The 26,548-nt window shown below is 46.0% G+C and overlaps 1 protein-coding gene across 1 annotated transcript; it reads left to right on the top strand.

The window, feature by feature from the left end:
- Positions 1-2,527: 2,527 nt before the first annotated feature.
- LOC124677209 (probable lysophospholipase BODYGUARD 4) lies at positions 2,528-5,909 on the top strand. The gene is made up of 4 exons (XM_047213207.1): positions 2,528-3,022; positions 4,647-4,996; positions 5,093-5,289; positions 5,362-5,909. Exons 1-4 carry the CDS (start codon positions 2,611-2,613, stop codon positions 5,720-5,722), a joined length of 1,320 nt encoding a protein of 439 aa, XP_047069163.1. The 5' UTR covers positions 2,528-2,610; the 3' UTR covers positions 5,723-5,909.
- The last annotated feature ends 20,639 nt before the right edge of the window (positions 5,910-26,548 follow it).

The following is a 26,548-nucleotide window of genomic DNA, read 5'->3' as shown; positions in this document are numbered from 1 at the left end:
AGCTACAACCGCCGTCGGCGAGGATGTTCCTTGCCGCACCATGACCTGCCTCTAGCAGCAGCGCCGCACAACACTTGTAGCTGTAGATCTCACCTCTTGAAGCATCCGATTCCGGCCGCTGGCGAGGAAGTCTATTGCAGCACCACCAGCACCACCGGTCGTTCGCCATAGCAGTTCGCTCCGGCTTGCAGCTGCGGCGGCCCCAAGGCCCCTCTCCTCCGAGAACCATGGCCGTCGTCGGAGAAGACGGCCGTCGTAGCATCACACCGTCGCTCACTTGCAGCTCTGGCAGCGGCCATTTACATCTCTCGCGCTCACAGGTTGCACCTCGACCGCCGAGCAATTGCGCCATCACTGCCCCTGGTTACAACTTCGCCAGCAAGCGATTGCAGCTCCACCGCCGGCTGCTTGTAGCACTGCTGGCAGGCGATTGCAGCTCCGCCGGCAGAAGATTGTAGCACCGCCCGCCGCTGGTTGCAGCTCAGCCGACGGTCGATTGCAGCTCTGTCGTCAGGTGCTTGTAGCAGCCGCAGCCTGATCTTCTAGCAAGGCGTGTCGCCGGAAGTCAGCGCTCAGAGCAGCGCCGCTACCACGGCTGTAACAGCGGCGCCCTCTGCAGCGTATGCGTACTCTTCACTGGGCGTCAGAGATTAGGGGGATGGGGGCCAGGAAATTGGGACAGAAAGTTGCGAGATGGCGGCGGGGCGGTGGCGGGCGGACGACAAAAAATGGCGCTGAAGCAATGGCTGCCGGAGGGTGGATGCGGGCGGCAAAGATTGAACAGAAGAAATCCATAGCGCGCGCGCTCTCTCTCTGTGAAGACGACCACGAACGGGAGGAGAAAAGGTGCGGTGGGTGTGAACACAGTTAGAGATAAGGTGGGGCTCTAAAACGGTGAGATAAGGTGGGTTTTTTTAGGCCACGTTCAGGACACGCGTCAAGCAGCGAAAGCGGAGGCACGGGAGACGGAATCCTCCGGAGAAATACAATTACTAGCACAATGCACGCGCGTTGCTGCGGAAAAGATATCAATTTAAAAATAGAAAATAGCTATCACCGGATATTTTCTCGCGGCTATCGACGAGCGCACGTTGCCCCAAGTGACTCGTGCGTACATTTTCTTTGGCGATGTAGATGTCCCTCTTTGCTGTGTTCTCCTCGTCGTAGGCAGCAGAACGTTCGTGCAACCTCTGGTCGCGGTAAAGCAAGGTACGCTCTCGTACGAACGGATGTTTTTTTTTTTTGAGAATTTCGTACGAACGGATGTGGCGCGGCCGAAACCGTGCAACCCTTTCACGGATCGACAAAAGTTCCCCGGCCGAAGGCCCACGTGAATGGACGGCGACGCGAGCGACGACCAGACAACAAAGCCGCCGGGAATCCGTTTGGATCTAATTCTGACGTACGGAGTACTAATATTTTGGACGAGAAGTACTGTGCGTTACATCAGGGCTACCCAATTAGAAAATATGAGTTTCTGTCATCGGGAGTGATGTTTTGGCACATGGGAGCATATGCTCCCTTTATTTTGAAATACATGTTAGACATATTTTAAAATGTCAAAAAAATTGAAACAAAAATTTCGCACGTACATCTTCATGTGCTACGCGCTCACAAAGTTGTTTCATGAAAAATCGATATGTCTTGTGACGTGTGTAAAAAAGAGAAAATTCGGTGCTGAAACAAAGACTTATCACAAGATAAACTTTCTCTTTTTCGCTTAGACTACAAAAAAATATCATTTTTTCGTGAAACTTGACGAATACACATATATTATGAAGATGTACATGTAAATTTGTTTGTCAAAATTTTTTAACACTTGGAAATATGTTTTTATGGTAGAGGGATCATACGCACCCGGAAGCCGAATTGAGTTTCTGTCATCAAAATCAAGTCAACTTCTCAAACGCACAGCTACCCGTGAATGGCGTGAACGTACGGGAAACCAAACATCAAACGCGCGCCAGGAATCAATTTGGGATCTAATTTAGTTTCTCTTATCAAAGAGGACGTAAGTATTTCCGACGAAGACTATGCTGTGTGTTACATTAGGTCTTCATAAACCATTATAGCAGAGAAAAGTCAATCTCGAAACGCGGGCCATTTGAATTACTATAGTATTACTATAGTACCAAACGACAAATCATGCACGAGGAATCGCTGAAACGCCAAGCGAAGGAAATTGTATAAGGCTAGTCATAGTGGGGAGTAACTTAGACTAGTAACATGACATATGTTACTAGTCTAAGTTACTACCTCCATAGTGGGTAGTAACTAATATGTGGTGTCATGCATTGTGTCATTTATTATGGTGTAGACTCAACTTGTCTTGGGGTGTGTGATGTTATGGTAACATAGCTAGTTATCACTTCACTCTCTTTCTTCATTCATTGACATGCCATATCACCAAAATGTCTTGGGTTGTGTGATGTTACTAGCTAAGTTACTCCCACTATGAGCAGTCTAACTGGCCAGTAGGCCTGTGATACCGTCTGCTGCATACTCCTCCTGTTCCGGGCGACGTGGATCAACGGCGCACACACGCGCCACCACGCTTTTCCAGCCCTACGACTCGCATCCACCTCCTCAATCGATCCACGCGCGTCCATCATGCCCGGCGGGCTGCCGGCCCTCCTGTCGCGCCCCGCGAAATGGCCGAGGGTGGCGCTCGCCGCCGCCGTCTTCGCCTTCCTCGACGCCCTCGACGTGCTCCTCTGCCTCGTCTACGCCGCGCTCGACGCCTTCCTGGAGGACAGCCCCGTCGCCTGCTACTGCCACCGGACCCATGGCGCGGAGGGGGTGTCCGACACATTGTACCTCCGTAGCAGCGCCTTCCGGGACGCGCTCCTGGCGCTCCTACGGACGGTCGGCGTCGGGAGGACGACGACGAACACGTCGCCGGAGAAGGCGCGCAGCCCGAGGTGGTCCGACTGCGGCTGCGCGAGGTGCCTCGCGTGGCGGAGCGCCGGCGGCGGCCGGCTGCACTTCGTCGTCGGCAAAGAAGAACCGACGCCGTCCAAAGGTAGTACAATTTTCCGTTTTTCAGTTATTACTCGCGTGTGCGCGCACGCAATTAATTGTCCGTCGCCCGGCCGGCACGATCCAACAGAATCGCGTGCGTGCCGATGGCGTTAACATCTTTTTTTCGATAAAGGGAATATATTAATATCAAAAAGATACCAATTACACCCAGCCTCTGCAACAACGCACCACCCTAATGGCACTACGGATGCACACAGCCAAAAAAAGGAAAAGAAAACTAAGAAACAAAAGTCCCGCTACAGTATCTCGGGCCTAACAACAGCAATACATCCACCGCAAAAACAACACCTGAAATACAGACTCTCCAAAAACGACGCCTCCAAGAAGGAAACAGTGCTCTAACACCGTCGTCGCCCGATCAACGATCTTAGGTTTTCACTCTGAAGATAGTCCCCGCTCTCAAAACAATGCCTCCAACAAGGTCATTTCCAGGCACAACCAGTTAAGGCCAGACCTTGGGTTTTCACTTTGAAAGGTAGGACTCTAAACTTCACCTGTGCTGCCGCCCCCACTTTCATACCGCTGCTGTAAAGCCCGAACACCAAGCAAGTCACTCAACAACGCGGAGACTTGAACCTCCCTTAGCTAGTCCTCCCTCCGGCCTTCATGAACTTCTCTTCTTCCGACTTTCATCATGGATCCATAGTCACTTGATGTCAACACGAAAAAGAGCTTCGCGCCGCTCCCTCCGGAACCAATCGGTCGGAATAAAAGCATGGGTGCGCACGACCGAATACCACCGATCCAGACAAACTCCGGGCAAAAAGCACTGTTACATTCGCCGGCGGAGCCTTCCGGAACTCAACACTCCGGCTAGATCACGAGTCCAGGCCTTCGGTAGGTCTTCCTCTTCACGCAAGAGAGACCCTAGGACCACCGCCTTTATTCGGGTCGGACCCCCACGTCGGCGACCATCCTGGGCTGGCCACTCCAACCCTCCACCGGCGACTCCGTCGCCGGCTTCCATGCATCTCAATCTCGCCGCCGGAACGCGGTGATAGATCGATAGATCCACCACCACCAACCGCATGCCGACCCTCTCCGGCGAAGAAGAGGGCCACCTCCACCGTCGTACCCAAGGCTGCTGCCCCGGGCGACCTCGTGTCGCGGGTGAAGCCCGAGATCGCCTCCACTCACCGGCGAGAGGCGGGGAAAATGGCGCAGGCCATGAGCTCGGCAGCCGCCCACCACCAGCCCCTGCCGGAGTGCCTGCGGAGAGCCGACGGGAGGAGGGCGCGAGCAGACCGCCGCCGCCCATCCCAACCGCGCCGGCCGATCCACCAGGGGAGAGCCGACGGGAGAAGGGGCGCAGCGCAGGCCGCCGTCGCCCATCCCATCCGCGCGTCCGCCATGCTCGAGGGAGGGAGATCCAGCCGCCGTCCACCATGCGTCGACGAGGAAGGGCCCCCGCCGCCGCCACGCCCCGTGGGTCTTTGCCCCGGCGGCGCTACCGGCGGCGGCGGCGGCGGCTAGGGCTGGGAGGCTGGGGGTACGGGAGAGGCGGCTAGGGCTGGGAGGCTCACGGGAAACGACTCACCGATTTTTCAAAAACGTACCTACATAATTGCTGATGGCGTTAACATCTGTCTGCAACTTCTCCTCAGGTGCGGCGACGGCGAGAAGCGAGAGAGGCCCCGGAGGCGACGCCATCTTCATCCACGGCTTCACGTCGTCCTCCTCCTTCTGGGCGCGGACCGTGTTCCCGGAGCTCGCCGCCACCGCGAACCGCCGCAGGCTGCTCGCCGTCGATCTCCTCGGCTTCGGCGACAGCCCCAAGCCGGCGAACTGCGCGTACACGCTGCGGGACCACGTCGAGGCCATCGAGCGGAGCCTCATCGAGCCACTCGGCCTCACCTCCTTCCACCTGGTCAGCCACTCCATGGGATGCACCGTCGCCGTAGCTCTCGCCGCGAGGAACCCTGCTCGGGTCAGATCCGTCACGCTCGTCGCGCCGGTACGCACTCGTTCTGAATTTCTTCTGAGCTATACTTTTTCCTCAGTTGATCGATCGTGTGGTGTTCATGGCGTTGCATTGCATGTATTCCTCCAGCCGTACTTCCTGCCGTGCGAGGAGAAGGCGAGCCAGGCGGCGCTGACCCGGCTGGCCGAGAAGAAGCTCTGGCCGCCGCTGGTGTTCGGCACGGCGGTGATGTCGTGGTACGAGCACATCGGGAGGACTGTTTGCTTCGTCGTCTGCAAGAACCACCGGGTCTGGGAGTGGCTCATCAGGATCCTCGCGCGAAAGAGGTATAACGAAATCGATCAAATTCATTCAGACACAAACATTAATTTGCTTGGACCTGACGATTATGAATGCAGCGGCGTGGACTTCGTGGTCGGGGACCTGACGAGGCACACGCACCACTCGGCGTGGAACACGATGCACAACGTGGTCTGCGGCGGGGCGGGGGTGCAGGACCGGAACCTGGAGGTGCTGGCGGCGGCCGGCGTGCCGGTGAGGGTGGTCCACGGCGACGGGGATCAGGTGGTTCCGGTCGAGTGCAGCAGCCGCCACCTGAAATCGAAGCTCCCACGCGCGGAGCTGCGTCTCCTGGGCGGACGCGACCACCGGACGGTGGTCTTCGGAAGGGAGAAGGAGTTCGCCGAGGAGCTCCGAGAGTTCTGGTCAGGTTGTGAGAACCGTGAAGGCATGGTGATGGATGGATGCGTCAGGGCGTGAGGGTTTGACGGGTGATGGTAGATGTTACAGCCCTGAGTCTCAGGGTGTGTTTGGTAGCCCGGGTCACCCCAACATCTTCTTCCCACCAGAGACATGCTGAGCTCAGATAGGATGAGGTGAGATTTTGTCCATGTTTGGTAGCCCGTATATGTTGAGAGATTCTCTGGTAAGATGTTGTTTGGTAGCACTTGTATGACCTGAGATATGTTTCCTTGCAATCTACATCCTAGGGCTGATATAAAATTACAACAAGATCCAAAATTTTACACAGAGCTCCCTAAACAGAAAAAGAAAAAAGCAATCGGGTCCTTGACAACCGCATCTGGCCGGAGTGGGCGTCGTCGCCACGAGTGCAGGTCTCCGAGCTAGAGCGGCGGCGCGGGTCTCCGAGCTCGAGCGCGTCGGGCCGAGGCGGAGCTCCGGCGCGTCGGGCCGAGGTGGAGCTCCGGCGCGTCGACCTCGCAGGCGGCGCCTCGTCCCCGTGGCGCTCCCCGGCGGCGCTGGTCTCCGAGCTCGAGCGCGTCGGGCAGAGGCGGATCTCGGGCGCGTCTTGCCGAGGCGGAGCTCCGGCGCGTCGACCTCGCAGGCGGCGCCTCGTCCCCGTGGCGCTCCCCGGCGGCGCTCCCCGGCGGCGCTTGGTTGGCCGTGCGTTTGGTTGGCCGAGAGGAGCTCCGGCGCGTCGGGCCGTGGGTGGTCGACCTCGCAGGCGGCGCTCTGTCCCCGTGGCGCTCCCCGACGGCGGTTGGTTGGCCGTGCGCTTGGTTGGCCGAGAGGAGGATGGGGGGCAAATGAGAAGAGCGGGTGGGGGTCTGGGGGGGTGCGGGGGTGGGGCAGTGGCCTGCTACAGTTTTTTGCGGGACGAGCTCAACCGAGCTGAGGTGAGAAGCTCGATTCGGGCTTCGCAACCGGGCAGGGCTGAAGGCCGTTTTTCGTATGAGGTGGGCACTGCCCAGATAGACCGACCCGACCTAACAAACACTGGATGGCCCAAAATTCTCGGTTGGGAGGAGATTTTCTGGGTAGACCCGACCGACCAAACACACCCTCAATCGTTGCACCCCAGTGTACAGGAACTACAATTACACGATGAACCATCGAACTTGTAAATGTCAGAACGAATTTAGGTACACCGGAACCGAAAACCTCAAATGTAGCCCGGGCTACATGTAGATCGGTTTTGTCTTTCTTTTTTCAAACTTCAAAATTATTGATTTCTAAGTTTCAGAAAATCGTGAAAAAAAATATGTAGACATAGAGAATGCTAAAATTTATCGGTGTGTAAATTTTTAAAATGAAATACATCATATATTGCCCTCAGTAAAAATAACAAAGTCTCAAAATCTAGATTTTAGTGCACTGTTTATTATTGTTCATCAATGCTGAAATCAAGATTTGTTATTTTTTCCGAGTCCAAAATACAACATATTTCAATCTGAAAATTTACACACCAATAGATTTTAACATTCTCTACTCTAGACATTTTTTTTCGATTTTTTTAACATGTTTAAAATGAAATTTTTGTAGGTTTAAAAAGTGGCCTACATGTAACCCGAGCTACAAAAGTCCATTCTCCACCGGAACCCCTCTCTAAAGTTCAAAACATTTTTTAAGTTTTGAAAAAATCTGAATAAACCAAGATCATAAATTTTGACTTGGCAATACTTATGTATGCCAAATCTCCTTAAACTATCAGACTATGTGCTTCACATAAATGAGAAAATGAAGATACTACTACATTTTAGCTAACCTCATGAAACTTTCTAACACTCCACACATACAACGGGTCTACCCATACATGGAAATGGTGATGGAGGGCTTGATGAAGTGGTTGATGGAGAGGAGCAGCCTCGAGGTGATGGCGAAGGCCGCGGCAGCCTAGCGCAAATGATGGGTGGAGAAGACTCTCCCCCTCTTGGTGGCTGCCAAGGTAGATGCGAATTTGTGACAATGTTTGGAGAATCCAAAAATAGGATTTTCCATGAATATATAGTGGTGCACATTGCATCTTGGCCACACGATCTAACATCATTTTATCCGGGGGCTTTCTGACATCTCTTAAATCTTTGCATGACTTTTATTTGTCCCCACAAGTTCATAAGCCATGGTCCAAGAAATCAAATATGACAAAAGTTTGGGTCAATTCCATCATCCACTTTTGGGCTCCCGTGGTGCAGTTTTAGGGCTTAAGTGACAGGACGATAGTTTGTGCATAAGAACTCAAATTTTGAAATTAAACACATGAGAAATCATGAGTGGAAAGTTTCCCTTAAAATTCATGGTGTATAGTTTTGCATTTGACGTCATCTTCGGGTCGGTTTGTGGCCATCTTTCAAAATAGTTTTGTAGAGACAGATTTCGAATTTCACTCCAATATGGACTTCTTTGTGATTTTCATGTAATTCCCGCTCAACAAAGTGTAAAAACGAAATTATTTACTTTTGTAACTATTAGTAGATTAATGTCAATAAATATAGTAAAGTTGTCAAATTACAGATTTTAGTATAATAAACTATGAAGTTCATGAATACATTTAAATGTCAAAATAGATACTCAGAGTAGATGGGCAACCGCACGTGGCTGACACGTGTAGGTAAAGGTCAAAGATGGTTAGCCCATTACTTCTACAAGTGCACATGATGTATGTAGTTAGTTTCTAAAAGTAAGAATATCGCAACATGATGGATAAATTTGATAAAGGTTTAAGCACAATCTGTTAGCTTCACTTAGATGTAGGCGTGAGTTATTATTGATCCAGAGAAAAGTGAGATGAAAGTTATTGTTGTTTGTTGAGTTGTGAACAAACAGTAGTTAATAAAGCAAAAAAAAAAAGAGACAACGTGAACGATGTGAAGTACTTAAAACTCAATAAGGGTAAAGCTTTCTCAGGAAAGTCTTTGCAGTATGTGTGTGTATGGCGGAATCCCACATGTAGGTGCACTTAGTAGTACTAATATACACCCCTCATAACCACCACCACTCCCTCAAGCCCGTGGCTGGAGTCCTCGAGTAATTAAGGGTCTTTCCATTGTTATGAATATCAACTCTTGGATACCGTTCCCCTTGTTAATATATTGTTGGTTTCTCTATTCGCCAGGATTGGGCGGAGAGAACTTGGCTCTCCCTCTCGGGCCACTCACGCGGGCGGTTCCGGAGGGCAGCTCCCCCAGGCCAAAAAACCTAGATCCTCGAGCTCCCCTCACCACCACCGGCGGTGGTGGTAGTGCCCGGCCGCCAAAGGCGGAGGGCAAGTGGGCGGGCTCCTCTCGTCTCCTCTTCACATGGGGAGATGGCAGTGCGGAAGGCCTCGGAGGTGGAGGCGGGCGGCCGGGAGTTGGCGCGCTGGGCGCCAGAGCAGCGGGGGGCGTCGCCGAGCTGGTCTGCGAGGGCCTCGATGGCTGGCGGCGCACGGGCCGCCTGGGCCCGATCTGGGCCAGGAGGGCCGCAGCTACTCGTGCTCGGGAAGGACGACGGCGGGTGCAAACGGCGAAGTATGGTTGCGTGGGTGAAGCTGCTGCCGTGTGCGATCCCTTTGCAGGTCTGATGGGTACCCGTTGTTCGTTGCCCCGCAACCGTTGTCGGATTCCGTGCTCGTTTGTATTCTCCGCGGCTGCCTGTTGGCATGGGGGTTGTTGGCATGAATAAAGGTGGCGGTCCTAGGGTCCTTTTTGTTCGAAGATGGAGACCTTCCTGAGGCCAGTCCCTCTTGGTCTAGCTGGAGTGGTGTGTTCCGGAAGGCTCCGCCGGCTAATGTGACATCGCTTTTATGCCTGGAATTTGGTGCATCGGTGGTATTCGGTCAGGTGCACTGATGCGTGTAGTTGACACGTCCGTTGGGAACCCCAAGAGGAAGGTGTGATGCGCACAGTAGCAAGTTTCCCTCAGTAAGAAACCAAGGTTTAATCGAACCAGTAGGAGTCAAGAAGCACGTTGAAGGTTGATGGTGGCGGAGTGTAGTGCGGCGCAACACCAGGGATTCCGGCGCCAACATGGAACATGCACAACACAATCACAGAACTTTGCTCCAACGTAACAGTGAGGTTGTCAATCTCACCGGCTTGCTGTAAACAAAGAATTAGATGTATAGTGTGGATGATGATGATTGTTTGCGAATAACAGTAAAGAACAATTGCAGTAGATTGTATTTCAGATGTAAAGAATAGGACCGGGGTCCACAGTTCACTAGTGGTGTCTCTCCCATAAGATAGCGGATGTTGGGTGAACAAATTACAGTTGGGCAATTGACAAATAAAGAAGGCATAACAATGCACATACATATATCATGATGAGTACTATGAGATTTAATCGGGGCATTACGACAAAGTACATAGACCGCTATCCGAGCATGCATCTATGCCTAAAAAGTCCACCTTCAGGTTATCATCCGAACCCCCTCCAGTATTAAGTTGTAAACAATAGACAATTGCATTAAGTATGGTGCGTAATGTAATCAACACAAATATCCTTAGACAAAGCATCGATGTTTTATCCCTAGTAGCAACAGCACATCCACAACCTTAGAACTTTCTGTCACTCGTCCCGCATTTAATGGAGGCATGAACCCACTATCGAGCATAAATACTCCCTCTTGGAGTCACAAGTATCAACTTGGACAGAGCCTCTACTAGCAACGGAGAGCATGCAAGAACATAAATAACATATATGATAGATTGATAATCAACTTGACATAGTATTCAATATTCATCGGATCCCAACAAACACATCATGAAGGATTACAAATAGATGATCTTGATCATGATAGGCAGCTCACAAGATCTAACATGATAGCACAATGAGGAGAAGACAACCATCTAGCTACTGCTATGGACCCATAGTCCAGGGGTGGACTACTCACACATCGATCCGGAGGCGATCATGGCGATGAAGAGACCTCCGGAGATGATTCCCTCTCCGGCAGGGTGTCGGAGGCGATCTCCTGAATCCCCCGAGATGGGATTGGCGGCGGCGGCGTCTCTGGAAGGTTTTCCGTATCGTGGCTCTCGGTACTGGGGTTTTCGCAACGAAGACTTTAAGTAGGCGGAAGGGCAGGTCAGGGGGCCACACGAGGGCCCCACACAACAGGCCGGCGCGGCCAAGGCCCAGGCCGCGCCGCCTTGTTGTGTCGTCACCTCGTGGCCTGATACGTCTCCGACGTATCGATAATTTCTTATGTTCCATGCCACATTATTGATGATATCTACATGTTTTATGCATACTTTATGTCATATTTATGCATTTTCCGGCACTAACCTATTAACGAGATGCCGAAGAGCCAATTGCTTGTTTTCGATGTTTTTGGTTTCAGAAATCCTAGTAAGGAAATATTCTCGGAATTGGATGAAATCAACGCCCAGGGGCCTATTTTGCCACGAAGCTTCCAGAAGAACGAAGAGAAGACGAAGTGGGGCCACGGGGTGCCGCCACACAAAGGCGGCGCGGCCCAAGGGGGGCCGCGCGGCCCTAGCGTGTGGGGCCCCCGTGACCCCTCCGAGGCTGCCCTTCCGCCTACATATAGTCTTCGTCGCGAAACCCCCGATACCGAGAGCCACGACACGGAAAACCTTATCGAGACGCCGCCGCCGCCAATCCCATCTCGGGGATTCGGGAGATCGCCTCCGACACCCTGCCGGAGAGGGGAATCATCTCCCGGAGGTCTCTTCATCGCCATGATCGCCTCCGGATCGATGTGTGAGTAGTCCACCCCTAGACTATGGGTCCATAGCAGTAGCTAGATGGTTGTCTTCTCCTCATTGTGCTATCATGTTAGATCTTGTGAGCTGTCTATCATGATCAAGATCATCTATTTGTAATCCTTCATGATGTGTTTGTTGGGATCCGATGAATATTGAATACTATGTCAAGTTGATTATCAATCTATCATATATGTTATTTATGTTCTTGCATGCTCTCCGTTGCTAGTAGAGGCTCTGTCCAAGTTGATACTTGTGACTCCAAGAGGGAGTATTTATGCTCGATAGTGGGTTCATGCCTCCATTAAATCTGGGACAATGACAGAAAGTTCTAAGGTTGTGGATGTGCTGTTGCCACTAGGGATAAAACATTGATGCTATGTCCGAGGATGTAGTTATTGATTACATTACGCAACATACTTAATGCAATTGTCTGTTGTTTGCAACTTAATACTGGAAGGGGTTCGGATGATAACCTGAAGGTGGACTTTTAGGCATAGATGCATGCTGGATAGCGGTCTATGTACTTTGTCGTAATGCCCAATTAAATCTCACAATACTCATCATATCATGTATGTGCATGGTCATGCCCTCTCTATTTGTCAATTGCCCGACTGTAATTTGTTCACCCAACATGCTATTTATCTTATGGGAGAGACACCTCTAGTGAACTGTGGACCCCGGTCATATTCTTTTACATTGAATACAATCTGCTGCAATACTTGTTCTACTGTTTTCTGCAAACAATCATCATCCACACTATACATCTAATCCTTTGTTACAGCAAGCCGGTGAGATTGACAACCTCACTGTTTCGTTGGGGCAAAGTACTTTGGTTGTGTTGTGCAGGTTCCACGTTGGCGCCGAATCCCTGGTGTTGCGCCGCACTACATCTCGCCGCCATCAACCTTCAACGTGCTTCTTGGCTCCTACTGGTTCGATAAATCTTGGTTTCTTACTGAGGGAAACTTGCTGCTGTACGCTTCACACCTTCCACTTGGGGTTCCCAACGGACGCGTGCTGTACGCGTATCAAGCTAAATTTCTGGCGCCGTTGCCGGGGAACTGAAGAAAAGTTACACCACAAGAGATCTCTAACTCCCACGTCAACTTTGCGCCAGCAGCTAAATTTCTGGCGCCGTTGCCGGGGAGATCAAGACACGCTGCAAGGGGAGTCTCCACAATCCAATCTCTTTACTTTGTTTTTATCTTGCTTTATTTTATTTACTACTTTGTTTGATGCATTATATCAAAACACAAAAAAATTAGTTGCTAGCTTACTTTATTTACTGTCTTGCACTCTATATCAAAAACACAAAAAAAAAATTAGTTACTTGCATTTACTTTATTTACTTTCTGTTTATTTCATCATGTTTCCTCCTAAGTACACTCTAAAAGACATACCGGTAGGACATGGGTCTATAATTGGGAAAAATAATATAGAAGATTTTTTCACTCATGTTAGTACCACTGAAGATATTGAAGATAGACACTTGGTAGAACTTGCTCCTACTTATGAAATTGCTGTTGCTTCTTTAGTTCACATGTTGGAAACTAAATTTGTTAATCTTAATCCTATAATCCAAGACATGTTTCTCACACTTGGTGATATGGAAGAAGGGGAAAAGAAAGATTTTGTATTAGAAACCCTTCTTAAAGAATTTGGGGGAGTAGCAAGAGAAGCTAGAAAATTCTTCACCAAATATAATATGCTAGGCTCTTATACCAATTTTGCCAGTACCCTTGAAAAAATGGAAAAAGATAGACAAAAATATACTAATCAAGTTAATGATGAGGGGGATATTAAAACCTCAATACCGTGCAAACTCTTAGGAATGTGCGAGGCACTAGAAAATAATTATGCTTGACTTGTTCCTGAAAATTTGTTTGATGAGAATAGCAAGCCTAAAACTAATGAAAAGAGAGCCTCTGAAACTTACATAGATAAGATACAATGCATAGTTGAGAAAACTCCCAACACCCCTGGTTATGATGTTGATGCTTCGTCTTTTGATAATACTTGATATACACTTTCTGCGTCTAGCTGAAAGGCGTTAAAGAAAAGCGCTTATGGGAGACAACCCATGTTTTTACTACAGTACTTTATTTTATATTTGAGTCTTGGAAGTTGTTTACTACTATAGCAACCTCTCCTTATCTTAGTTTTGTGCATTGTTGTGCCAAGTAAAGTCTTTGATAGTAAAGTTCATACTAGATTTGGATTACTGCGCAGTAACAGATTTCTTTACTGTCACAAATTTCGACCTGCCTCTCTGTAGGTAGCTCAGAAAAATATGCCAATTTACGTGCGTGATCCTCAGATATGTACGCAACTTTCATTCAATTTGGGCATTTTCATTTGAGCAAGTCTGGTGCCACTTTAAAATTCGTCTTTACGAACTGTTCTGTTTTGACAGATTCTGCCTTTTATTTCGCATTGCCTCTTTTGCTATGTTGGATGAATTTCTTTGTTCCATTAATGTCCAGTAGCTTTGTGCAATGTCCAGAAGTGTTAAGAATGATTATGTCACCTCTGAACATATAAATTTTTATAGTGCACTAACCCTCTAATGAGTTGTTTCGAGTTTGGTGTGGAGGAAGTTTTCAAGGATCAAGAGAGGGAAATGATGCAATATGATCAAGGAGAGTGAAAGCTCTAAGCTTGGGGATGCCCCGGTGGTTCACCCCTGCATATTTTAAGAAGACTCAAGCGTCTAATCTTGGGGATGCCCAAGGCATCCCCTTCTTCATCGACAACATTATCAGGTTCCTCCTCTGAAACTATATTTTTATTCCATCACATCTTATGTGATTTGCTTGGAGCGTCGGTTTGTTTTTGTTTTTGTTTTTGTTTGAATAAAATGGATCCTAGCATTCATTGTGTGGGAGAGAGACACGGTCCGCTGTTGCATATGGACAAATATGTCCTTAGACTTTACTCATAGTATTCATGGCGAAGGTTGAATCTTCTTCGTTAAATTGTTATATGGTTGTAATCGGGAAATGCTACATGTAGTAATTCTAAAATGTCTTGAATAATTTGATACTTGGCAATTGTTGTGCTCATGTTTAAGCTCTTGCATCATATACTTTGCACCCATTAATGAAGAAATACATAGAGCTTGCTAAAATTTGGTTTGCATATTTGGTCTCTCTAAAATCTAGATAATTTCTAGTATTGAGTTTTGAACAACAAGGAAGACGGTGTAGAGTCTTATAATGTTTACAATATGTCTTTTATGTGAGTTTTGCTGCACCGGTTCATCCTTGTGTTTGTTTCAAATAACCTTGCTAGCCAAAACCTTGTATCGAGAGGGAATACTTCTCATGCATCCAAAATCCTTGAGCCAACCACTATGCCATTTGTGTCCACCATACCTACCTACTACATGGTATTTCTCTGCCATTCCAAAGTAAATTGCTTGAGTGCTACCTTTAAATTTCCATCATTCGCCTTTGCAATATATAGCTCATGGAACAAATAGCTTAAAAACTATTGTGCTATTGAATATGTACTTATGCACTTTATCTCTTATTAAGTTGCTTGTTGTGCGATAACCATGCTCCTGGGGACGCCATCAACACTTTGTTGAATATCATGTGAGTTGCTATGCATGTCCGTCTTATCTGAAATAAGTGTTTGATGATATTTTGTCATGGATTTATAAATTAAATGAATTTAAATCACAATTGCAAGTGTATGCAAAATATGAGCAAGATTTCTCATCAAGTAAAAGAAAGAGGATATATGCGTACATGAGAAAGACAAAAATATTTCAGTTCAGATAGAAGCAATAGTGTGGTAAACATTGAGGAGACGCACACACACGTGAGCTACGTTTTGCATGACTTAAAAATATGTAGCAGCTCTCTTAAGGGAAATGCTTATGAGTGGGAACCACTATCAAAAGGAGGCAGTATTTTACTGATCGATCAAAGGATGAATCGGTCCATCTACCAGTACGTACATGTACTTGTTCTCTCTAAGCTGCAGGTACATGTCTATAACTTCGCTGGTGGCTTGATTAATTCAAACCTTTGGAGTGTACTGGGTGATTAGATAAGCATCATCGGCAGCCATATGTATTTGGATGAGGGCCTCCACCGAGCTGTGCGGAGAGGTAGTTTCGTGACTGGAAGCGCAACTCCCCGCAATACGCAGTCCTAAAGGGCAGGTATAAAAGAGGGATCAGATCCTTTCCGGCCGGACGAGGACGCCATAGCTTCGTTTTTCCACAGAAACCAATCTACATCACTACACTCAACGGAACCACCGATCGACCTAGAAAATCCATCAATCCCACACGCATATGACCAGACCCAAGGTGCATTCTCGCGATGATGGGCGGCGACGTTCTCTTCTCAACCTGCTGCCAATGAAGCGATCCTAATATGTTGAGTGAGGCGGGTAAACAAGATGCAAGATCCCATGGCGTACAGGTTCACGTGTGTCAGATGATATCATCTCTGATTCCGACTCAAGTTTGCGAGCCAACAGGTTATTTGGCGAGCGATCTCAATTTCAGACCATGGCTTCGAGCCAATAGATTATTTGGCAGGCGATCTCTATCTTAAATTATGGCTTCGAGCCAGCAGGTTATTTGGCAGGAGATCTTCATTTCAGATCACGGCTTCGAGCCAACAGGTTATTTGACGAGCGATCTCAATTTCGGACCATGGCTTCGAGCCAATAGATTATTTGGCAGGCGATCTCTATCTTCAATTATGGCTTCGAGCCAGCAGGTTATTTGGCGGGAGATCTTCATTTCAGATCACGGCTTCGAGCCAACAGGTTATTTGACGAGCGATCTCAATTTCGGACCATGGCTTCGAGCCAATAGATTATTTGGCAGGCGATCTCTATCTTCAATTATGGCTTCGAGCCAGCAGGTTATTTGGCGGGCGATCTTCATTTCAGATCACGGCTTCGAGCCAACAGGTTATTTGACGAGCGATCTCAATTTCGGACCATGGCTTCGAGCCAATAGATTATTTGGCAGGCGATCTCTATCTTCAATTATGACTTTGAGACAGCAGGTTATTTGGCGGGCGATCTTCATTTCGGATCACGGCTTCGAACCAACAGGTTATTTGGCGAGCGATCTCTATCCACAATCATGGCTTCGAGCCAGGTTTTGTGACGGGTTGATCTTCATTCCCGGTCAAGGCTTCGAGTCATACAAGATATGTGATGGGTGTTCATAATCCCGGATCACGGCTTTATGCCCACAGGTTTTATGTGTCGCCCTTGATGGCACACATGGCTTCATGCCATACTGGATATGTGACGGGTAATTATTATTCCCGGTCAAGGCTTTATGCCTACAAGTTGTATGTGTCGTCCGTGATGGCACACGAGGCTTTGAGCTATACATGATATGCGACAGGTGTTCATCGCCCCGATCACGATATTGTGCCTATAGGTTTTATGTGTCACCCTTGATGGCACACAAGGCTTCTAGTGATACGTGGGGTGTTCATGATGGCTAAATTTGAACCATCTTTTATGTAGCCAAGGAAATTTATTCGCACGTCGTGACCCACGAGACGGGATTCGGTTTGTTCGCAACCAACAACACCTACCACTTACTTTGGAGATGTATGAAGATTTTGCAGATGAAACATGACATTGGTAGATTATGATCATAAATGTATGCCCAGCAAGCAGGTGGCACATAGCGGATATAAGCTCATTTTAACATTTGATGTACACAAATATTCTAATAGTGGATTTGGCCTCCGGGCCACCGTGTTTTTTTCCCAATTTGGGTTTTCCACGTTAAACTTTGTGTCAAGTGTGCTCCACCCTTTCTATTTTCCATGTTGAGGATTTAACATGAGATCTGGTAACGATGACCGTATTGATGACATCGTAATCGGAGGTATTTCATGGACCTAAGCCAGTCGATGAATATAATTAACTGGAAAGTCTTTCGAGGCTCCAGGAATCAGGAACTCGCAATCGTCTTTGTCGGATGTGTATTCAGGCGCAAATATAGAAAATACATCTGAGATGGGAATCTTTAAATTGTCGATAATCGATAAAAATACAAGTTTCCCATTTCTATGTGTTTGCAACCATTTTCTTTGTATACAAATGTATACTGGCACGCCCGCACCTTAAATGCCAATGCAGATGAATTTAAATATTTATCTCGCTAAAACAAATGGCACGCCCGGTGGGACATGATTCTCCTCCCATCTTTGCTGCGCTTCAGTGGTCATTAATAGCATTGCACCCTTCTCCGGTCACATCTTGCATTGGTGGTGAGGTCAAGTCATATGCCTTGGAATCAGGGACAGGAGAGCATCTGTGACATGAAACTGGCACTCAGGAGATATTTAAAGGAAGTTTAAAGTCACAATGACCATTTTAGCATGTTATGTCAGGATCCGGTGAGATAAGTACTTACCTGCATTAGGGCAGATGAGCTCGACTGATATAGCAACGCAAGATAAAGAGGAGCAGAGAAAGAAGCATTTATTTTGGATGGCCATGTTGTGCCACAAATCAACATAAGGGGTCACTCATCGCACTAAACAAATGCACATGATACCAATGATGATGTATGCATGAGTGCTGCCGAGCTAGCATGAACATCACAAAGCTTGGATTATTTAGAACTTTTGGATTCAGGTATCAGCTAAATGAGTCAGTTAACTGGCAGTCACTACATGACTAGTCTGACAAGCAACTCAAAGTTTACATGGGGCAGCCACTATTTTACCACAGGGTAACCTCCAGGTACATTTGCCATTGGTCATACTCCAATTCTGAACCGAACGGCAGGTTCAGCGAACAACTAGTAAACAAAAAAAAATACTCCAATTCTGAAGGTTATCCATTATATCACAGTTTGCCTAAACATGGCAACCACAGAAACTATTCGAAATCCAATGGCTATGCTGCTGTGCTCTTCTCGGATCTTACTCCAAAAGTCAGCTTAAAATTGGTGCCTCTTGGTGAACCATGACCATGCAGGGGCAGGACGTGAGGAATGAAAATATTAGGAGTTGTTTACCCGCAATCCTATAAAGAACCAGGCATTACACAACCAGGGTTCAGGTTTTCTCCACGTACACGCGAATCAGTGCTACAGGCTTCTTCTTTTTGCCATCCAGTCAAACATACCTGGCGAACAGGTTTGTTGCTTCATTCGATTATTGTACATGTGAGGTTCATCCATGGAGAATTAAGATGATCAATTCTCCGGTAATGGCATGGTTCACCTACCAAATAAAGGTGCAGGTGTTGGACAGGTTGCCACGGAGACTTAGGTTGGTTTATTATGATATCAATATATTGGTTCAGGAATATTTGTTGGTTCGCGAACCAAAATTCACATATTGAGGTAATTGATCAAATGGATTATCACACAAGTGGTATAGTTGCATACCAGTTCAGAATTTATTACGGGCGAACCACAACAGTTTTGACCTGAGTTAGTTCACAGATGAAAAAGACATATTATTCTAGGTGCTGCAAATCTTCAGTCTCTTTGGCATGTGGAAAGTCTCTCAAAAATTAGTCAAACAATAGCAGAGGCAGGACTACACATACTGATACGTACGGATATGGAAGTCTAAAAAATTATGAGCCATAGATGATTCATTCAGAAAGCATCTGCAAAAGTTTAGGCCTAAATGGTTCAACCTACATGGCTTAGTATTCTATCTCGAAGTTGCACTCAGCATGTGTTCTTGAATTGCATACATTCCTATGTACTTATGGAAGATGAACAAGTTATGGAGAAGATCCTTTCATGTATTAATCTGTTCGCGGTCAGAAAGTGCGTCCAAATAACGCCATGTGAACACCAAGTCTGATGTCATGGAGAAACTCATGCTTTCAAATTACTGCATGTTGGTGCTATAAGTTGCAAGATATTTAGATCCAGGTTCATTTTGATGGCTCTGTTTGTCCGTGATAAAAGGCATAATGGTGATGTACAAATATATTATTGCTAATGCCCCAGGTCAGAGAAAATAATTTCGTCCTGATTTCATGAGTAAAGAAGTCTTGGAGGTTCTAATATTTTCGGTAATTGTACTGAACAAGCTCACAATAAGAAGATGCATTCTCTTTTGCACCCTGGGCATATTGATGGTGCAAGGTTATGATTTCAATAATCTACCAGTGAATGGCAAGGAATGTAGTAAAAAAAAAATTCAGAGGAATATATATGAGTGAGCCTTATCCTCCAGGTTCAACCTATCTTGCTCAGGCGCAAGCCACATTCAGAGCAAGAGAGCAGCTACTATGTTCCCTCCATCAGGCGAAACATGTGCAAGAGGTACTATCATTGGGAGGATAATAATAGGCATCAAATTAATTTGGCAATGCCTAACAACATTGGTCCACCGAACGTGTGACGCCTTGTCAAGGCAGGCCTGTTTTGAGGTATCTATGCTTTTTGCAAGAAAGGCAGGGGCACCAGCCTGTAACAGTGAAACAAGATCATGATGTTCCTGCCTGGAACATTGCGGCTATAATGTTTTCATAACCACAAAATTCATTTGAAGATGGTCTTCAATACTTGAACACATTTCAATCATGAGAAGAATAATCGACTTGTTGCCAAGTAGTAACCAAGACGTCCTCACTTAAAAAAGGAATCCCGACCACTTTAGAGGCCATGTTGATCTCTAAAGCATGTTGGTATGTAATACGTCAGGTCACCCTCAGCACTGAAATAATACTCCATGTGGTTAATGCCTACAAAGGCAATACTTATAAGAGACTTACAGGGCAGAAGCAATGTCACTTTGTTGTTTGCATAATTAGCGACATGATCAATCGAGTAGGCTGGACACCCTTATTCTTTTGTGAAGTTGTGCACTGACCTGACGAGGAGTCTATCAAATTTAGAGCTCTCTCTGAATATGGAAAAGTTACTCAATTGCTAAAAGGCAACAGGGGTCTGCACAGAAAACTTAAGAACTGATGGAAATCACAATACCCTATGCTATTGCGAGCAGATTTTCTTTTCCAGAGCTGGGATTGAGCCGTGTATGCAACAAAAAGTGGTCTGCAGTACCCTCCTCTGTATTTTCAAGCATAGTTGAGGGTGCAAAAAAAAAAAAAGCGATCTCTTTCTGTACTGCATCTTGTGTGATTTTTGGGGACCTAAAGGTGGAACCATGTCTCGAGTTGAGCTCATACTTTCTGACATGTATATCTGAAGAATTTGAGCTGATACAAACCTCGCAAAAGGGGCAAAATAGCTTTCATTGTGGTATCTCGTTGAAACACATTCAAGTTGAGCAAATATATTTTTTCTCCAATTAGAGGGAGCAAGTCTTGAACATGTATAGCTAAACTAAACAAGAAATTTCCCTCTGACGGCTTGAGTCTCTAAGGGCTAGCAATGGCAACAAGCCTTGCATATCAAATCATGGGAATTCACTTATTCCCATATGGGGGCTCTGTTCAGGTGCAAGGGGCAACATGAATGCCCAATATTCGATGTGTCGGGAGTTTCCCCACAATATCACAGACAAAGTTTAGGATGTTGAGTATACATCCAAGACTAGATTTATGTATGTCTGGATATCGGATATTCAGCATCAATCGACAGTATAGGAGAAGCGAAATATGCCACGGCGGTTTATGTGGAACCATGAAACCTTCAACTCCATTGGTTGGCATCGTAGCAGCAAACCGATCACAATAGAGTTGATAAAACTACTTTGAGGTGAGGCATGATCTTCCGCACACCTTGATAGTAAGGGACTGACACATATATAGTACAAGAACCCGGCTGGCACTGTCACAACGAAGGTCGCAGGATATTTGAGAACAACGGTATGATTTCACCACAATGCAACGGCATGATATTTCGCCGCACAATGCAATGGTATGATATTTCACCACAAAATGCAATGGTATTATATTTCGCCATGATATTATATTTCGAGGAGTGAAACATGCCAACGCGGTTCATGTCAATCTGTGAAACCTTTAACTCAGCTGGCTAGCACTGTAGCTTATAACAGTCGCATCGGGGTTAAGAAAAATCTTATGAGGTGTGGCATGTTCTTTCGTCATGACTTCATGAAACTTTATCATCTCATTGGCTGGCACTATTATAGTCGCAATGAGATTGACTTTCTAATATGGCTTATACACGACATGGTTTATTCGTCGTGGCCTTGCCAAAACAGACAGGTTTACATATGGGATTTGTATTCCTATTGGCTGGCACCATTATGGTTGCAACAGGATGGACTCTCCATGACATGGATTTTCGTTGCGGAGTTTTCAAAATGCAGGTTTATATATGGGGTGTATCATCCTATTGACTGGGACCATCCTGGACGCAATGGATATATTTTTGTATTAGGCCATGATATGGATTTTCGTCATGGCTTTGCAGGTTTACATATGATATTTGTCATCCTATTGGTGGGCACCATTACGGTCGCAACAGGATTGACCTACACGACATGGATTTTCGTTGTGGCATTTCCAAAATACAGGTTTCAAATGAGATTGACTTTCTATTGTGGCTTATGCATGACCTGGTTTATCCGTTGTGGCATTGCCGAAACAAACATGTTTATATGACTTTATCATCTTATTGGCTGGCATTATTATAGTCCCAATGAAATTGATTCTCTATCATATCACAGACACAACATGGTTTTATTCATTTTGATTTTGCCAAAACAAAAATCAAAGATGTGTCACTTATCACCTTATTGATGGACACCATTATAGTCACAATGGGATGGATTCTCTATCAAGGCTTATGCACGACATGGATTATTCGTTGTGGCTTTGCCGATACAAAAAGACAGGTTTATGTGTCACTTACCATCTTATTGATGGACATCATTATAGTCGCAATGAGATGGATTCTCTATCAAGGCTTATGCACGACATGGATTATTCGTTATTCGTTGTGGCTTTGCCGATACAAAAAAAAATAAAGACAGGTTTACATGACATTTATCATATTATTGGACACCATTACGGCCATGATGGCATGATTCTCTCGCATGGCATGTGCACAGCATGGATTTGGCATGGCCAAAATATAGGTTTAGAATTCAACTTTCTCATCCTATAGTTTAACAACATCAAGGTCGCGATGGGAATGGCTCCTTATCATGGTGCGCACACTACGGCATGGAATTTCGACATGCTTTATTGCCAAATAATTTAGAAATGAGCTTATCATTGTACTGGTTAGCACCATTATGGTCGCTGGGAAATTGAGTCTCTATCATGGATATACACGGCATGGCATTTTTTGTGACATCGTCAAAGTTCAGATTGAGATGATTTACAAGGTTAAGAGATAAACTTTATCATGGCATGGATCTTCGCCGTGGTTTTATCAAGCATACATGTTTGAAGATGATAAATATTCTAGCAAGCTTATAGCATGGGTTTAGCGTTGGGGCATTGTACCACTTTGTTGTTACAGTTCAGCTAAACATTACATGCTCATTCTTTAGCGCTGAGTTACGCTGGGAAATTATATGCACAATTTTTTATGGCTGAGTGACGATGGTATAGATAACAGGTTCAAGTATACAATACATGATCAGCTGACAATACAGGTGCCTTGAGCGGGATTTCATTTTCCCACAGAATGAGCTCGTATATAATGGCTTGGAGCAAGTATACAAGTAAAACTTCAGTCCATAGTAAGTTGTTTGGATAATAGATACAGGCACCCAATACCAGGGAATTCCATATATAATTATGCATTGATCAGTACTGGTTTAGTAGAAGAACTGTGTATGTCATGAAAAGTAAAGAATACAACAGATGCAACATGGATATTGGTGTCTATTATCAATCTACAACGGATAGTGTGCAGTTTTGTGAGCTCAGTTTCGCTAAGCATAGTTCGAATTGCTATGCATTCGCACTCTACTTAGCGAGGGGCATTTGTTTGACGATATTTTGTCATGGTTTATAGATTGAATAACTTCAAATCACAATTCCAGGGGTGCGCATAATATCAGCGAGATTTCTCATCAAGCAAAATAAAAAAGGGATATCACTGTACGTGAGAGAGACAAAAATATTTCAGTTCAAATGTAAGCAATAGCATGGTAGGCATTGATGTGAAACTCACACAAAAAAACGAGAGCTAAGAGTTTTTCATGACTAATGGAAACTGATTATGAGTGGGACTTACTATCAAAAGAATGCAGTATGTATTGATCGATCAAACGATGACTCTGGTCCATCTACCGGCACGTACATGGCATAACTTGGTTTTCTAAGCTGCACGTGCGTGTGTGTAATTTGCCCGTTGGCCAAGTTGTTTAGTTCGGATAAACATCATCAGAAACGACTAGATATCTGGATGAGCTTTCGCCGAGCGCTACGGAGAAGTAGTTCAGCGACTCGCAATGTAGTCTTCCGCAAGGACTGATCGCCACAGGCCAGAAAAAAATATGAAAGGGACCTCAAGTCGAGAGGCAGGAGGGGCAGAGACTTTCCGGCCGCACGCAACGGTAGAGCTGGATGCCGCAGCAAACCGATCTACACCACCACACCACACGCAGCAAACTGCCTAGGAGCGATCCATTCACCCAATTGATCCACCCACGCGGAGACATCAACATGGCAAGCCGCATATGGTGAGGAGGGGCATCCGCGTTCTCTTCTCAGCTCGGCGCTATTGGAACAGTCAAAATATGATGACTGAGATGCACAATAAGATCCATGTGAACTTTCTTCTCAGGCGAAAAGATCCACTGGCGTACAGGTTTATTTGTGCCGGACGATCATTATCTGGCAACATGCGGCGTCGAGCCAAGCAGGTCATGGGCAGTGATTCTTATCTCTGACCATGGCTTTGAGACATACAGGTTATGTGACGGGCGACCTCTACCCCGATTACGGCTTTGAGCCAGCAGGTTATATGGCGGCGATCTCTACTCCGATCACGGTTCCGAGCCAAGCAATGTTATGTGACGAGTGATTTTCTCCTCGATCATGGCTTCTAGCCAAGCAGGTTAGGTGATGGGTGATCGTCATCAACAACAAACGGCTTCATACCGTACATGATATATGACGGCTGATCATCATTTCCGATCACGGATTCACGCCTACTGGTTGTATGCGCCCCCTTGATGGCACAAGAGGCTTTGAGATATACAGGATAGGTGACGGGTGTTCATCGCCCCGGTCACAACGTTGTACCTACAGGTTTTACGTGTCACCCTTGATGGCACACGAGGCTTCGAGCGATATGATACATGGGGTGTTCATGCCGGCTAAATTCGAGTCATCTTTTTCGTGGCCAATGAAATTTATTTACATGTTCTCACCAATGAGGAGGGATTCGGTTTGTTCATGGGCGATGAGGCCGAACAGTTCTTTTGGAGCTACATGAGATTCTTTGCATATGAAACATGACAATTGAAGATTCATAGGAAAGGCCAAGCAAGCAGGTGGCACATAGCCTTCGATAAATTTTAGTCAGCGGATATAAGCTTATTTGAACATTTGATGTACACAAATATTCTCATAGTGGATTTGGCCTCCGTGCCACCGTGGTTTTTTACCCAATTTGGGTTTTCCACGTTAAATATGTGTCTCATGGGTGCTTCACTTTTGCTATTCATTTTACTGGGTATTATTTGATTCGTTAAGTTCAATGAGGTGATAATATGAGGGCTAATAATGATGACCATGTTGAGGACAGTTTAATCAGAGGTATTTCATGGACCTAAGGTCTATGGATGTAATTAACTGGAAAGTCTTTCGAGACTCCAGGAATCAGGAACTTTACAATCGTCTTTGTCAGATATATTCAGGCGCAAATACAGAAAATACATGTGGGATGGGAATCTTTAAATTTTCGAGAATCGATACAAGCTTCCCATTTCTGTGTGTTTACAACCATATTATTTGTATACAATTGTATACTGGCACGTCCGCACTTAAAATGCCAATGCGGATGAATTTAAATATTTATCTCGCTAAAACAAATGGAGATTTACCACTCATTTAATGGTTAGAGCATGCATAATGTTAGAGAAGAACATTGGGCCGCTAACTAAAGCCATGAATCATGGTGGAAGTTTCAGTTTTGGACATATATCCTCAATCTCATATGAGAACATTAATTGTTGCTAATTGCTTATGCATTAAAGAGGAGTCCATTATCTGTTGTCTATGTTGTCCCGGTATGGATGTCTAAGTTGAGAATAATCAAAAGCGAGAAATCCAAATGCGAGCTTTCTCCTTAGACCTTTGTACAGAGCGGCATAGAGGTACCCCTTTGTGACACTTGGTTAAAACATGTGTATTGCAATGATAATCCTGGTAATCCGAGCTAATTAGGACAAGGTGTGGGCACTATTAGTACACTATGCATGAGGCTTGCAACTTGTAAGATATAATTTACATGATACATATGCTTTATTACTACCGTTGACAAAATTGTTTCATGTTTTCAAAATAAAAGCTCTAGCACAAATATAGCAATCGATGATTTCCTCTTTGAAGGGTCTTTCTTTTACTTTTATGTTGAGTCAGTTCACCTATCTCTCTCCACCTCAAGAAGCAAACACTTATGTGAACTGTGCATTGATTCCTACATACTTGCATATTGCACTTGTTATATTACTTTACATTGACAATATCCATGAGATATACATGTTATTGAAAGAACATCTCTCACGTTATGTTTTGTGTGTTTGATGACAATACATGTGATACACTAATGTTTGATTAAGTGGTACAGGGATTACATAGTTCTTATTACATGTGTGTTGGATTTGATCGCATGTCAAAAGTTCTCTGAAAAAGTTTGGCCAGGCCGGATAATCCGGGCCGGATATTCTTGAAATATCCGGCCCCCTGTTTTTGGCTAAGTCTTCGAGGAAAAGCAGCTCAGTAGGGGGGCCGGACATTTGGCCGGATAATGTCCCGGATTGTACCAGGGCCGGATTATCCGGGCCGGATATTTTGGAAATATCCGGCCCCCTCGATTTTGGCTAAGGACTGGAAGAAAAGCTTCTCTGGCATGGGGCCGGACTTTTGGCCGGATAATGTCACGGTTTTGCCCCGAAGGCCGGATTATCCGGGGGGGCCGGATTATCCGGCCCCTACTTACACCGGATTATCCGGGCCCCCGGAAGCAGCAACGGCTCAATTTCGAGAGGGG

Source organism: Lolium rigidum, chromosome 7 (assembly GCF_022539505.1).
Source record: "Lolium rigidum isolate FL_2022 chromosome 7, APGP_CSIRO_Lrig_0.1, whole genome shotgun sequence".
NCBI classification, from domain to species: domain Eukaryota; kingdom Viridiplantae; phylum Streptophyta; class Magnoliopsida; order Poales; family Poaceae; genus Lolium; species Lolium rigidum.
This window is presented reverse-complemented; position numbering and strand designations above follow the sequence as displayed.